Here is a 15,440-nt window from a genome sequence, read left to right on the forward strand (position 1 = left end):
TCAAAACGGTAAACGGGGTGCTCCAGTGGGAAATTTATGAAATAAATACTTGTCTCTGCGCATCTGTGAACATTGGTACACAAGAAATACAAAGTCACACGCATAACCAGATCGATTCCCCCGACCACTGTACAAAAACAACAGCGGTTAGGACCTGTTTCACATTGTAATCAACCGCTTTATCGGACAGAGTGTGAAACACAGGAAATAAAATATGAAATGAACATAAGAAAACCCTCGTGTACATAGCATCCATAATTGCTTGTACTGGTGGAAACAAAATAGAGACAACGTAAATATAAAGTTAATTTACTCATTTTTAACATTCACAAAATAGTATAATACTCATGATGTGAAATACATCGCCTAATTGAGATGAACAACAAATAATTATTTATTCACTGTTTGGTGAATAGATCTACATCTAATTTTAAACAACCATAGCACGAATTGAACACACAATGCCTTAAAAACGAAAATTGTCTTGGTCAAAAAAGTCGGCTACCAACTGAACATAGATTAAAATAGTTCTGTTTGTAACTTAAAGACTTAATCAGTGAAAATTCGTAAACACTTCCAGTTCTACATACACTTCCTGTGTACAATTATCTTTTGTGATTTTTATTTCAGATAGAAATATCACCATGTCTTTGGAAATTCTCAAGGCTTTCACAAAACCATATTATAAACAAGTGATGTCAAAAGAGATTGAAAACATTTACTCATGCATATATTCACATATTTTAGAAAAATAATCTCTCTCTCTCTCTCTCTTTCTATCGTGCGCATGCTCTCATTTTCATAGTAAACACATTTACAGGATGGACGGACGAAGTTTTCACGTCAATGAACGATATGTGAAATCTACCAAATCCGTCTCAACAGATTTACACACCTTGGCGGTCTGGGGGTGTGACACGATGTTCTCATCAGGTTCTCTGTGAAAGCAGCCTTGAGTGATACTCACAACATTGATACCCGTCACCATGGACACGGTTTGTCCTCGCTCCACGAAAATGCTGGTCTCTCCGTGCATGGTGCGCATGACGTGAATTAGTGTTTAGGTGTCCATGCTATCACCTTAAAACCACAATCAAGAACAGCACTATGTTCATGACAAATGAAGCCCTCACGTGATCAGAAGTATTTCCCTTAGACCGCCCGGCCACTTCCTTTCCCTTTGCTGAAAGAGAGAGGCTACAGTGATTAAAAGCATGACCCATAGGATCCCGGTTTCAAGAAATCTTAATCCTCTTTATATAGGCAAGCTTTTATAACAGTTTACAAATCAAAGGACTATACATGATTTGGACCTTAATTGGCCTCTCAAAAATGTGAAGTGAAGTTTACTAGTACATGTATATCTATTTTTCAAACATTTTAAAATTCTTAAGCGTCTAAATTATGAATGTATATTCACAATCGATCACGGGCCATTTTATCCTAATATGACGTCGGAAATAAAACATTCCGATATTTTTTTTTTATATTTTTTTGGAGGACAAGGAGACGTCATCTAATTTTTTCAAATTTCAAAAACATACAGCGACTTTATAAACAAGAATATAATTTCTATCAATGACGCATCATTAAAAGATATAAATCTAGTAGCGACATGAATCTTGTTCATAAAGTCGCTTCAATTTGCAGAGAGGTTCATCAAAGTAAAAAAAAAAAATAGGGAGGGGTTCTATTATTTAGATGTAATATCTTACGACTCGCTGTAATTTTATAAAATAGCTTATATGATAAAGTTGTATATACATCCTCTGTGAAAATAATCTGAACTTAATTTTTTGTGTGTAAATCATGATATGGATCAATTCAGACCTAAACATATCTAGTCTTTGTACATGTAAAGTGTTGAAAATTACTTGGCAAAATAAAACATAAAAAACATGACAAAAACTTTTTTGTAGAATGTAACAACTAATACATTTTGTTAGGGTATACATAATGCGCATTTTGTATGTAGCTAGTGGTTTGTTTTATTTATCCCTATGCTCTATGCTTGAGTAACTTTTCTTTGACTTTTGTCAAGTTTGTTTATCATTAATAATTTTTTCGTACTCAACAATAGGTTGATGATTACTTTCATATCGAGGTAATTGTACAGGGAGACGGATTATTAGTCCTTGAAATAATTTGTTTCCGAATCTTTTTTTTTTTTTTTTTTATCTTGAAACACAATGCAAATATAATGTTTCGATGATTGCAAATAAAACATGGTTTGAAACAACTTTTTTCATTAAAAAATAGAACAATAAAAACAGTATTTCAATTATCAGACGAAATAATGAATACGTATTTTTCCTTGTCCTATTCGCTAATAATTATTTGAAGCGACCATTAATCCAACCCTGTCCATCAAAAATAGGTACTAGTACCTGCCAGAGAACACGATGGTTTCATGAATTTAATGTTAAGACTGAGATGAATATCTGTAAATAAGGATATTGTTTGGTTGTAGTGTTCCCTGGGAGATACAACATAGCAATCATGTACTGCAAAGTCACGTGTCCACATTTGTGTTGTTGGAGTTGCTCCATGACCATATCCGAAATTTGATCTCTTGCCAAATATAATGAATTCTTCTATTGCATTTCATTTAGTTTATCAGGCTTTCCTTGAAAATGAATCGACCTTAAACTAGTTACATGTAATAATGCAGGAATAATGTGGCGCCTTTTGACTGTACTGTTGACTGGTTTTAGGAACATTTATATACTGCGCACTGAAGAGTTCCATTGAGTGTGCGTTTTCATTATGACCTAATCAAGAATTAATTGTGCTTTACCGCATATCAAGGTTTACTAAAAGACATCTATTATTGTCGATTCGAAAACTACCGGAGGGCGCGGAATCAATTTCACAAAAGAAAGAAAGATATGCTTCCAGTACTTATAGCTCATTTGGGTTTCAGTAAAAGTTGTTTGTCTGTCTGCCGTCTGTATGCTTTTCACTTTTTTCGATTTTTCTCAAGAACCACTGTGCCAACTTCAAACAAACATGTTAAAAACATCCCTGTATTAAGAGGGACTCAATCTCACAGAGGATAAATCTCTCCTTTCAGTTTCCTGAATGGTCAATGAAAAAACACTGAATAACAGATTGTGTCATTGTTCCATTTAGCGACTATTCAGTCACCCAGAAGTTTCATTCTGTGACACGAATCCGAATAGTACAACATACATAGATGTTGTAGTGAAGAGATCATATCACCACTCCTTACTCAGAATACTATACAAGTCTCAAAACTTGTACATAGTAATATAAAACGAAAACTCTTCTGTCTTCTCAAGAACCATGGGGATGCAAATATGAAACATGAGATATTTGTAAAACACATATGCCCTCCATGGTGCAAAGGATGCAAATATGAAACATGAGATTTTTGTAAAACACATATGCCCTCCATGGTGCAAAATTGAAAAGGGCTATACACTTGCATCATTTGATTGATAGTAGTATCTCCAATTCAAAATATTTAGCAGACAATATTTACCCATGTCAGGAATGGATTGACCATGTGAGCTAAAAGCAATAGGGCATCTACTCAGTGTACCAAGTTTGGTGTCACTAAAGCACAATATTCTTAAAATATAGGAGACATTATATTATTATGTCCAGTTTAACCATTGACCATGTGACCTCAAAATCAATAGGGGTCATCTACTCCTGAAGATGTACCAAGTTTGGTGTTGTCAAAAAAAGGGTTATCAAGATATTGAGTGGACAGCATATTCCTATGGCCATGTGACATCAAAATCAATAGAGGTCATCTACTCATTGGGATGTAACAGTGTACCAAGTTTGATGTCTGTCAAGCAAAGGATTCTCTAGATATTGAGTGGTCAGTATATTCCTATGTCCAGTTTGACCCTTGACCAAGTGACTTTAAAATCTATAGGGGCTATCTTCTCCTGAAGATGTACCAGCGTGCCAAGTTTGATGTCTGTTAAGCAAAGGGTTCTCAAGATATTGAGCAGACAGTGTCTTCCTATGTCCATAGTAGATTGACCTTTGACCTTTTAACCTGAAAAATAACAGGGGTCCTTCTCTACTCATAACCAACCCACATATGAAATATCATTACGATCAAGTAAATGGTTCTCATGATATTGAGCGGACAACATGTGGTCTACCGACCGACCGACAGGTGCAAAGCAATATGCCCCTCTTCTTTGAAGGGGGGGGGGGGGGGGGGCATGTAGCCTCATGTAGTGAAAATTCAATTTAGTAAAACAATGGCTTCTGAGGTCTTTGTGAAACAAAGGTTAGGGCCGCTCTTATATCAAATGACCTTCTCAAGAACCGTCAAAATGTAATTCATCAGATCATCGTGTAGCGTAGGTTCAAGAGTGTCCGCGTAATTACTTCTGTAGGACCTCTTGTTTGTGCTGATAGAACGATACTAGCGATGGTACTATAAGATTATTTTTTATTGTTTGCTATCGAGCTATTTACTAATTTAATGGCTTCTTTTAATGCAAAATAAGTAAATAAGATGCTCTCCTCTAGTCACGTGATTCTAACACACTTTTCGGACTTGATAGGGGGGGGGGGGTTAAGTTGGTAAATAAGACTTTTTACCTTGTGATAAAAATATTATGGGTGGCTTCTTTATGCACAACTGTAAAGGGCATGATATCATTAGTATTTTTGGTTGTCCAAAAAGTATTTCAGATCATTGTTTAGTTGGATTTTAATAGTGTACATATCGAGAATGACCGTTGCATAAAGTATCGCGATCAAGATAAATAACTACGACGAAATGGCAACAAACAAGTGTAATTGCATGATTAGTACCTGCTAGGAAGTAACAAATAGAACTGTCAATGCTGCGATATATGCGTCTATAATGTGGCATACTTTTAGATACTCAGAACCTTGACGCAATTAATCGGTACATTTCCTTGACTTTCTGAATGGGTGTTGATAGCTGGCGTAAACATCACAGAGTATTTACGTAGGTTGTTTTGATCTCATTAAATCCGTCAATTCCACAAAAACATGTAAAACAACGATAAGAATGCATTTCCTCGAATTATAAACCTATTGATTTTGATATGGAATGTATATTATGGACAGAAACATAAGTGCGGAGATTTACTTTGAAAACAGCATTTTTCCTTTGTGGGCGTCCACGCACCTGCTCGATAAAGATGGAATTCTCCAACTCAAATAATTTTGAATTAATCAATCAGCTATTATCTTTGAATCAATAATTATTTCCATTTTGCATTCTTTTTCACCTTAAATTATCTATGTGCAAAAATTCTTCCTTGCAGTATAAAAAGTATAGCAGCACCTGTGCTCGCTTTCCGTTACTGCTTGTATATTTTTTGCTCCTTGAGCATGTATTGCTGTCAAATTCAGAGAGGATGTTTTTGACGGGGTAATTATGACTTACAGTAGGGCCTGGATTTATGTGATGAAGTGAGCTCCTTTCTTTCTCGACTATGGCATATGTAACCAATGATAAATGTGTCTGGGGGAAAACGAATCCGGAGAAGATACCATTTACTAAAGAAGCCAAAACTTGCAATGTTTTGAATGCAATCAAATTTTGTGTGCAATTTGCACTATTCATTTACAAAGGGGAGAATAATGCAAACTTTATGGTGTGTTGTGAAGGATGCGTAATGTGAAACTACGAATGATCAACAAGAGGTATCCAGTCTACTCAGACCTAAATCTGTAAACACTGTCATTGCAGAACACAAGTTTTACAATAACTCATCATCATTATCATTTTCTTGTATATTCAATTTCTAAAAGAATGCCAAACGGTTTGTAATAAGAAGAATATTGTCTGCAAGGACCGCCAAAAAATGGGGAGAAAAAAAGAAGCAGTAAACCAGTGCACGAATTACACCAGGAGTCGACATCCGATGTCCTACCGATGTAAACCTCTACACAATCAACAAAGGAACTCCGCAGTGGGAACCAATCAACAAAGAACTCCATGGAGAGAGCTTTGTCAAGAAGGATACCAGTTTAGTTACGAACACAGTGTCACAGATCCGCAGTAAAACACTCTTTTACATTTGATTGGACAATCCTGGAGAGGCGTTGAGTAAATCATCAGCATTCCAAGAGAATCTTCTATGATCTACTACACGTGTCTTTCGTTAAACAAAGCTTTATGCATGGTTGCCTTAGTTTTGCAATATTTCTTAATTATCCATCTACATTCATAAAAAAAGTTTATAAACATGATGTTCAGAGAATGACGAATTTTTGGCAGCAGCTGTAAAACAATTCCAGTTAGGAACATTTTTGTGAGTAGAACTACTTGTCCTTACATTAATAGAATGCAAATATTTAAGCCAAAAATAGTACAGCGGTTTTGAATTAAAATCCAAGTCAATCAATGAATTTGAGGGCATTGTAATTAGGGGAAAGCCAGTGATAATACAGGAGTACAAGACACCTGACAAAAAACATGTCAATTCTGAGCAAATCAAATACATAATGTTGTTGCCCTCAAGTAATTAAAATTGTTATAAATAAGTCAGAAATATGCAACGTTGATTGCCTAAAAAGTTCAAAATGCGCTTTTAAAGGTGCGTCTGCATACCTTCAATACATGCGTGGTTTATTTTCCAAAAATTTTCCTTGAACACTCAAATTTTTCTATCATGCCAATCTATCTTGTAAAATACTCACCTTCCTGAACCCCAACTGAAAATAAAAGTACCACACAATTTATTTTCAGGTGTTACAAATCAATGTTGCTTAAATCTTGCAAAATTTATGTGCATTGAAAAATGACTATGTAATTCATTGAAAACAACCACATGAAAGTTCATTCAATGAATGATACTAGAATTCAAGAAAGTCATGCATGCGTACTTAAAGTAACTTACCTTTATAAGTTCTTTTTGAGATGTCTTTATTCGCTGTGGATCATATAAAAGAAAAATGTATTTTATGAATCTTGAACATAACAATATCCCATTTACACATCTAATCATGTCTCATTGTTCCTGCTATATATTCACCAGTGTTAGGTCAAAAACATTATGCCATGCTTTTTTCAACTATTATTCGAAAGAATTACACATCGCAAAAAAAAAGAAGAAGCAACAACCAACAAGTGATGTGTGGTATTCTATTGTCCTCAGACGGTATTCAAAGTTACTGCTTGTCACACTGGTAGCAGTGTTAAAACATGTGCAAAGATGATCACATGAAATCAATAAATGTTTAGGCAAAATTGAAAGCAAAGTTAGAACCTGTGTTTTGAAGACAAAAAGGTCCTTGCTGTCAAGATCTAGTGACTATAGAATGACACATGCATTTTATATCCTCTCTTAAAAGTGCTGAATCATTCAATTTATGTCATATAAGGTCTTTTCAACTTCCCTTTTAGAAAAATGTCATAAAAAATAATTTCCATACTGTCGGGGCGGCTTTTCTGTGACCCGGCGATATTTGTAACCTGGAATAATGCTATCTAGGGACAGCCCCTTTTCATTCAGTTGTAGAAATTCTTGCTGAACTCTGACAGTCCTCTTTAATACCCTTGTTAATAAAATTGAAATGGTCGACAAGCCGTATGCAGTCATCAACACATCCATACAAAGAATCTTTTGACAAAATGAGCATGCATAAAAGTTACATAAGAGATGGCTAACACACTGAAAGACATAACAACTATAGTAAGGAAAATTACTGAACGAAACAGACAATTACGATCATCCCTAGTTTTAGTTTCATTAACAACCCCGCTAGCGCTGGTATTATTGTGGGATATATCCTTTATAAAGGTGAAAATTAGAAGGATCACCATGCTGTAAAGTTGATGAGATGAGATACACGGATACAGATCATATTAAACCACAACAAGGGTCAGAGTTCATTGAGGATTTCTAAGACTGAATACGTGGGACTATTCCGAGAATTATTCCAAAGTCACCGAAATTAGCTTTCTAAACTCTATTCCTAGATCTTGAACTAACCATGGCATAAGGGTATTGTGTAAAATTAATTCAATATCCAAATGATTCGGTGAATCGTTGTGAAGCAGTGACGCCCAGTAACTGTGAATACTCACTATTGAGGACAATGACGTCCATGCTGTCCGTCTCTTGTCGGCCGTTCATGTAGTTTATCGTCCGGCACACATATTGACCATCGTCTCTCTTCAGGCTATGGGATATATGGAGCTGACTAACGATGGTCCGACCGTCAGATGTGATGTACTGAGCGATTCGAAGTCTGTTTAACCACCGGGGGTCGCCCGATTTGATGATCTCACCATTAAAGAACCAGTCCACCTGTACGCTAGACAGGGCATCCTTTCCAAATGTGGCATTACATGTCAGAGTTATAGGGTCATTTAAGTTTACATACTTTGTACCGTCCAAATCAATAGCTGAAAGAATATACCATTGTCACATAGAAAAAAAAAACCTCCACACACTAGCTTTAAGTTAAAGCCGCTAGTTTTCATATACAACATATGATACTGACATATTGCAGATGGTTGGAAACTCGGCAAGAACATGCATAAAATCAAACCAGTTTGACTTACAAAGAACCTAAAATCTAGAACAATGACAAAGGAAATTAGAGATTTCACAAAACATTTCTCTGACATAATATGATTATGTAATCAATTTCGCTCAACGATTTAAACAAGGGATATCAATTCTCCTGCATTCTGTGGGGAAAAAGGAAATAATATTTCAATAAAGGAATATGAAGAGTACTAAAATTTAACGACTTGAAATTAGTACTCCTTGTGGGAAAAGAAATACTGAACGAACACTCCTATGATATTATCGGTTTCCTGAAAGCATGGGAACACTTAACGATCTTAATTAAATTTGGTACGTGTTGTAATTTTTGCTCTTGAATATATTGAAAATCTGTCATTCTCGAGCGGGACATTAAACAATATTCAATCATTCTTACTTTCTTTTTATATTGAAAGTCTAGGACAGCGTGATACAGTATTGAAAAGCGTAATTTATCTGAACAAATAATACTATTCTTTTTATCTCTTTATCTACAGTATTGATTATCTCGTTTACAAAACGTATCGCTGTTACACTAATTATAATCTGTTGTTATGTCACAATGACTATGACGTCATCTAATGCCCTTTGTCATTGAATACATTCGTTTTCAAAGCAATCAAATCTAAACATTTTCTTAATCGTATAAAAAAGGATAATTCATTTTCATTTTATAGAAAAATCGTCATTCTGAGTACAATGACAATCTTTGATTTGATTTGGATCATCTTGAATGCAATGAAAACTGAAGGAATTCTTCCACAACACAAGTGCGTCTATTTGCATTATAACTACAAGCTTTTCAGAAACGGACTTTTCAGATTTGATACCGATATTTCAGAATCCTATCTTATTCCACATTTCCTAAGGAGTCTTAATGAAGTCTGCAATTTAAAGTAAGCGCTCAAAGCAAAAAAATCATCAATAAAATTAAAAAAAAATAAAAAACAAAAAAAAACCGACAACAAAAAACAAGAGGCCCATGGGCCACATCGCTCACCTGAGTCACCTTGGTCCATATCAGAAGACTTTCCATATATATTTGCATGTAAAACCGTAGTCCCTATTATGGTCCCAACCTACCCCTGGAGGCCATAATTTTTGCAAACTTGAATCTACACTATGTCAGAAAGCTTTCATGTAAATGTGAACTTCTTTGGCCCAATGGTTCTTGAGAAGAAGATTTTTCCTATATATTTGTATATAAAACTTTGATCCCCCCCTTGTGGCCCCATTCGACCCCCAGGGGCCATGATTTGAACAAACTTGAATCTGTACTATGTCAGAAAGCTTTCATGTAAATGTCAGCTTTTCTGACTCGGTGGTTCTTGAGAAGAAGCTTTTTAAAGACTTTCCCTATATATTTGTATGTAAAACTTTGATCCCCTATTGTGGCCCCATCCGACCCCCGGGGGCCAGGCTTTTAACAATTTAGAATTTGCACTATCTCAGAAAGCTTTCATACAAATCTCAGCTTTTCTGGCTCAGTGGTTCTTGAGAAGAAGATTTTTAAAGATTTTCTCTATATATTTGTATGTAAAACTTTGAACGCCTATTGTGGTCCCATCCTACCCCTCGGTGCCATCATTGTAACAAACTTGAATTTGCATTATGTCAGAAAGCTTTCATGTAAATCTCAGCTTTTCTGGCTCAGTGGTTCTTGAGAAGAAGATTTTTCCTATATATTTATATGTAAAACTTTGATCCCCTATTGTGGCCCCATCCGACCCCTGGGGCCATGATTTTAACAATTTAGAATCTGCACTATCTAAGGAAGCTTTCATATAGATCTCAGCTTTTCTGGCTCAGTGGTTCTTAAGAAGATTTAAAAAAAAAATTCCTATATATTTGTATGTAAAACTTTGATCCCCTATTGTGGCCGCATCCGACCCCCCGGGGGCCACGGTTTTAACAAACTTGAATCTGTACTATGTCAGAAAGCTTTCATGTAAATATCAGCTTTTCTGGCTCAGTGTTTCTTGAGAAGAAGATTTTTAAAGATTTTTCCTATATATTTATATGTAAAACTTTGATCCCCTATTGTGGCCCCATCCGACCCCCGGGGCCATGATTTTAACAATTTGGAATCTGCACTATCTCAGAAAGCTTTCATATAAATCTCAGCTTTTCTGGCTCAGTGGTTCTTGAGAACAAGATTTCAACAAAATTTTCCTATATATTTGTATGTAAAACTTTGATCCCCTATTGTGGCCCCATCCGACCCCTGGGGCCCAGGATTTTAACAATTTAGAATCTGACCTACCTAATAAAGCTTATCTATAAATTTCATCTTTTCTGGTCTAGTGGTTCTTGAGAAGAAGATTTTTTTAATGACCCTACTGTATTTTTACCTTTTCTTGATTATCTCCCCTTGGAAGGTGGCCTGGCCCTTTATTTTAACAATTTAGAATTCCCTTTACCTAAGGATGCTTTGTACCAACTTTGGTTGAAATTGGCCCAGTGGTTTTTGAGAAGAAGTCAAAAATATTAAAAGTTTACAGAGGGACGGACGCCGGAATACGGGTGATCAGAAAAGCTCACTTGAGCTTTTAGCTCAGGTGAGCTAAAAATAAATAAATAAAAAAATAAAAAAGAAACTTTAAATACGGTATTACTCACCTGATTCATCTTCTACAGAAGTATCTGGAAAAATATAATGAACGAAATAAGAAGGTGTATAATATTCATTTGTATTGTTTTTTCGCTGGTTTGATCCGCGCCACGCTTTTAAATTTGAAACTAAAATGTAATATTTACATTTCAAATGTTTTTGATTTTGGTATCTTCACAAATTGTAATAATAGCCATTTCTTCATGAATGCATTACAATTGTGAACAATGCGCGCATGAATCTTGGTGAATATAGTACGTCTAGGGTATGAACTGCCATGCTTCACAACGGCGTACTTTTCATGAAATGCTCACACGTCACAGTTCATACCTTCATGAATTTTCAAAAATGAAATTCATAACTTGAATTTAAAAAAGATTTTATGGGCTGGACTTTGGTAGATTTATTTCAAGCGCAGTCTAACTAGGTCTGAGAAGTGTGCCAAATTAGTTTCCAGTTCAAATATCATTGTTAATGTCTGTGTGAATACGGATTAGGCAGGCATAGTGAATACAAATCCAAATCAATGGCCGATCCTGATCTTGGGGGTTTGATTCCGAACATTTGACAAATAACCGAATCTCTCTTTGACATTTAATTAGAACGCTTGATTACAGCCTTTTTATTAAACGCTAAAGAATCGATACTGTTCACCGGACAGGGAGCATGCTAATATTGCCAATACACTTTTAGTAGGCAAATACTTCATGCAACTCAAACAGAAGTGGAAGTGAGCTTCGAGAAATATATCTCAACGTAATCTGTATTGTAGATTAAAAAACTCTGAACTAAAAACGTGTTCATAGAAAAATATTGCTCTTTGTCTACCTACATTGCATGTTTGTATTTTAATTTCGATTTGCAAATTCCCAAGTCACAATAGTGCCGGCGACAATTTTGATTACATCATTTGCGATTTGGCTTTTCAAATTCATTTATTAATCACAACTGCGTGCATCTAATTTAATTGGTATATCAATTTTGCAGGTTTTGTGTTAAGTTGACGTAGATATGCAGTGAATCAAGATAAAATCAATAATCTCCATTAAACCAGATCTTGATTTTCGAACCACTTCAGAAACGTCATTATATTGCATCAACAGCCGTCAGTGACATTCGCAATCCTAATCACCTGGTAATGGGTTTATACCCTTGATATCATTTTACCGTTAATCTGAGTATGACTTTTACAACAGAAAATGATTTAATTCGAGGAACATGTACACCAGTATGCAATCAAGTGACAAATTGATTTTAGGTTACTCTGCACCAGATTGTGATTAAAATCAGTTCGTATAGGTCAGAAATCGAGGTGTGGAGAAGCAGTAGCCCGTAAAGGAGATGCCCTCGCCGGGGAAAACAATCGCTGCTGCATTGTGTTCTTTAAGAATTAATATTTACCAATGTTTTATCAGGAATGAACCTTTGCGGTGTCATGGTATTTTATTTGTCGATAAAAATACAATAACGTGAGATTGTGACCTTTTAATATATTCTCAAAAGTACAATTCTTACCCAATTGTCAGGGATTATCACCCTCATTTTGAAATAAAAATGAAAAAATTATCACACTAAAAAGTGTGCTCAATTTTTTTTTCTTCAATAGATATCTGTAAACGGAATGACTGTTTTCAATTATGTTTTGAACCGGAAACTTGCTTTAAATCAGAAGGTATATACAACATATATCAGGGGAAACTCGGCGATATTTTGAGTTTAAAAGAATATAGAAATACTTTTTCAAAACAACCAAATTGTTTTGGGGTTGTTTTTTTTTACCTGGTCTGAATCCGAAAAGACCTAGAGGTGTCATTCCAAACTTTCAAAAAAAACCCCAAAAAACAACACCAAAAACAAAAACAAAAAACCCAGAAAAAACACCCCCAAAATCCGACTTGTTTAATTTTCAGAGTATTGTTTGGTTTGAGTTAATCTTCAACAGAGGTAGTAGAAGCCATGCCTTTATATCTGCTTTTGAATCTTCACAAATTAGAATGATAGGCTTTTCCTCATGACCGCACTGCAGTTGTAAATAGTGCGCGTATGAATACAGAGCTACTTCATAAATATAGCATGTCTATTTTAACGGCTGGGAATTCCGGCAAAAATGAAAGTAGTAAGTATAAGAAATGAATTTAAGTGTGTCTTATTATTCTGTCATTCCTTCATGATCAAGTTATTCTGTCGTCACTATCCGAGCTTTAGACCGGCGTACTCTCATGTATTTTCAAAAATGAAATTAATTTCTTAAATATGATCTATTATACATTACATATCTGTCCAAAACAAAAGTAAAAATAACCCACTTCAAACTTGACCTTTCTGCCAAAGATCTCCCAACAATTTTGAAATATGAAGTAAAGCCAGTCAAGAGTGTGACCTTCATCAAATGAGTTCACAAGCTCGGATAGTGACGACAGAATAACTTGATCATGAAGGAATGACAGAAAAATAAGACACACTTAAATGACTTAATTACCAAGTATGTGTAGATGCACATGGTAGGTAAGGACTCTGGTGGAGCTGATCTGGCACTCGTACGTTCCAGAGTGGCGGGGCTCCACCCTCTTGATGATGAGATTCCATTCCGCTATGTCATCAGAAATATCCTGGTGATCCACGCTGATGTGGTCATCCTTCTCAAAAACAAACGTGCCCACGGTCAAGGGGTAGTCCATGGAGAGCTTCCGCCACGCTACCTAAGTCACAGAAGGGTCTACTAGTTACAACATTTTCTCCTTGAGATCAACAAATATCTTATGAACAAAAATCAAATAACTTATGTGTATGCATGTTAGATACATGTACCATTATCACTTCTAGACAACTTGAATATATTGCTAGCTGTGTGAATCCGCAAAAATAGTATCAAATCCACACAACGCTGCAAACCCTTTTTTGTATTTCATGAATTAATAAATAGATGAAATAAATTGAACCCGAAACAAACGCAACTAGAAATTGACAATTATAATGTTTATTACATTTTTTATGGTAATACACTCGATTTAATTTCAGAGATTATACAATGAAAAGACTAATATCAACAATAACTTCAATCTCCAAGTAAGTACGTATTACATCAAATTTGAAAATATTATTTCTAGAGAAATACATTCACATTATCCCGCAGAAATGAAAACATTAATCCGCAAAAACGCAGTATCAGAACAGACGACACTCTTGCGCGACCTGTTATAAAAACGTGATGCAATAAGGTTCTACAATTAAGAAAATTTAAAACAAACTACACAGTTGTATTTTGTTCAAACTCAATTGAATCCTCTTTTCCATTAAACATCATTTACATTATAAGTTTGCTGATCAAGGTGTAATTTCAGGTATTGTAACCATACAGCAGGCCAAACTGTTCCAGTCCAATCGATCACCGAACAATACTAGGTTTTTCACAAACTCCCCAATCAATGCCTCTGGTAGCAAGGGACAGTTTTGCACTATAGACCCATCAACTTCCTTTCAAAATGGAAATACCTCATGCATGAAGTAATATTACATGTTTAAAAATGTATACAATAATTTTAGGATACATGTAAAATGTAGCTGAGTGCTTAATGAAAATGTTGATATGCAACATCTAGGCGTCACCAAAATTCCTAGCATATAGATGATGCAAATATGAAACTATGCACAGTTGGTCAGTTGCTGAAGAAATTCCGGTGAAAACATGTATGTTCAGGGAAAGGTCTGTAGCTGAGAGGGAAGGTGAATGGCCCCATATGAAAAGTAGATTTTTAAGAAGGGCAGACAGGGATTTTGATTTTACACTGGCTAAATCTCCTCGCTTGGTACTGTGCTGGTGGAGGTGGGTGAGTGTGTGTGTGTGTGTGTGTGTGTGTGTGTGTGTGTGTGTGCGAATTAGCCCAAATGAGGGAAAATCAAAGCAAGAAAGGGGTACCTGCTCAGAGCATGTTTTGTGTACCAACACCAGTATCTATAGATTACATGTAATCTAGGGTCATAATTTATTAGCTACACCAATTTGAAATACAGGTATTGACATAAAAGGGAAATATGATTTTTCAGAAGTCTTTCATAATCTGACTTTGATGTATAACACCTGCCCTGATGTTTCAGAAAGAAAAAAACCTGTCCCCTGCCACCTCATCGTAAGAGACGTTGCCCAGATGCCACATCACATAAACAGATTTGTATATTGTAACTTCGTGATTCTTACGCGTGCAAATAACACTGAAAAAGTAGTACGGACTTAAAATTGAAAATTTTCACATTAGAACATTTATATTAGTATGAATATAGTTTTGAAATATAAAACAATTAAA

The 15,440-nt window shown here is 35.4% G+C and overlaps 1 protein-coding gene across 9 annotated transcripts in view; it reads right to left on the minus strand.

The window, feature by feature from the left end:
- Nucleotides 1–293: 293 nt before the first annotated feature.
- Nucleotides 294–15,440, minus strand: part of LOC125652147 (hemicentin-1-like) — a 59,063-nt gene continuing 43,916 nt past the window's right edge. For 6 of the 9 annotated variants that reach the window (XM_056139196.1, XM_056139197.1, XM_056139199.1 and 3 more), the window contains exons 4-9: nucleotides 13,619–13,838; nucleotides 11,148–11,171; nucleotides 8,062–8,383; nucleotides 6,873–6,913; nucleotides 6,673–6,687; nucleotides 294–1,183 (exon numbers count right to left, since the gene is read on the minus strand). In XM_056139196.1, coding sequence (XP_055995171.1) covers nucleotides 1,077–1,183; nucleotides 6,673–6,687; nucleotides 6,873–6,913; nucleotides 8,062–8,383; nucleotides 11,148–11,171; nucleotides 13,619–13,838 — 729 coding nt within the window. In that variant the 3' untranslated portion in view covers nucleotides 294–1,076. The remainder of the gene's footprint in view (nucleotides 1,184–6,672; nucleotides 6,688–6,872; nucleotides 6,914–8,061; nucleotides 8,384–11,147; nucleotides 11,172–13,618; nucleotides 13,839–15,440) is intronic. The other 3 variants (XM_048881132.2, XM_048881137.2, XM_048881139.2) reach the window with 2 other exon arrangements.

This window comes from Ostrea edulis, chromosome 5 (genome assembly GCF_947568905.1).
Source record: "Ostrea edulis chromosome 5, xbOstEdul1.1, whole genome shotgun sequence".
In the NCBI taxonomy this organism is placed as follows: Eukaryota; Metazoa; Mollusca; class Bivalvia; order Ostreida; family Ostreidae; genus Ostrea; species Ostrea edulis.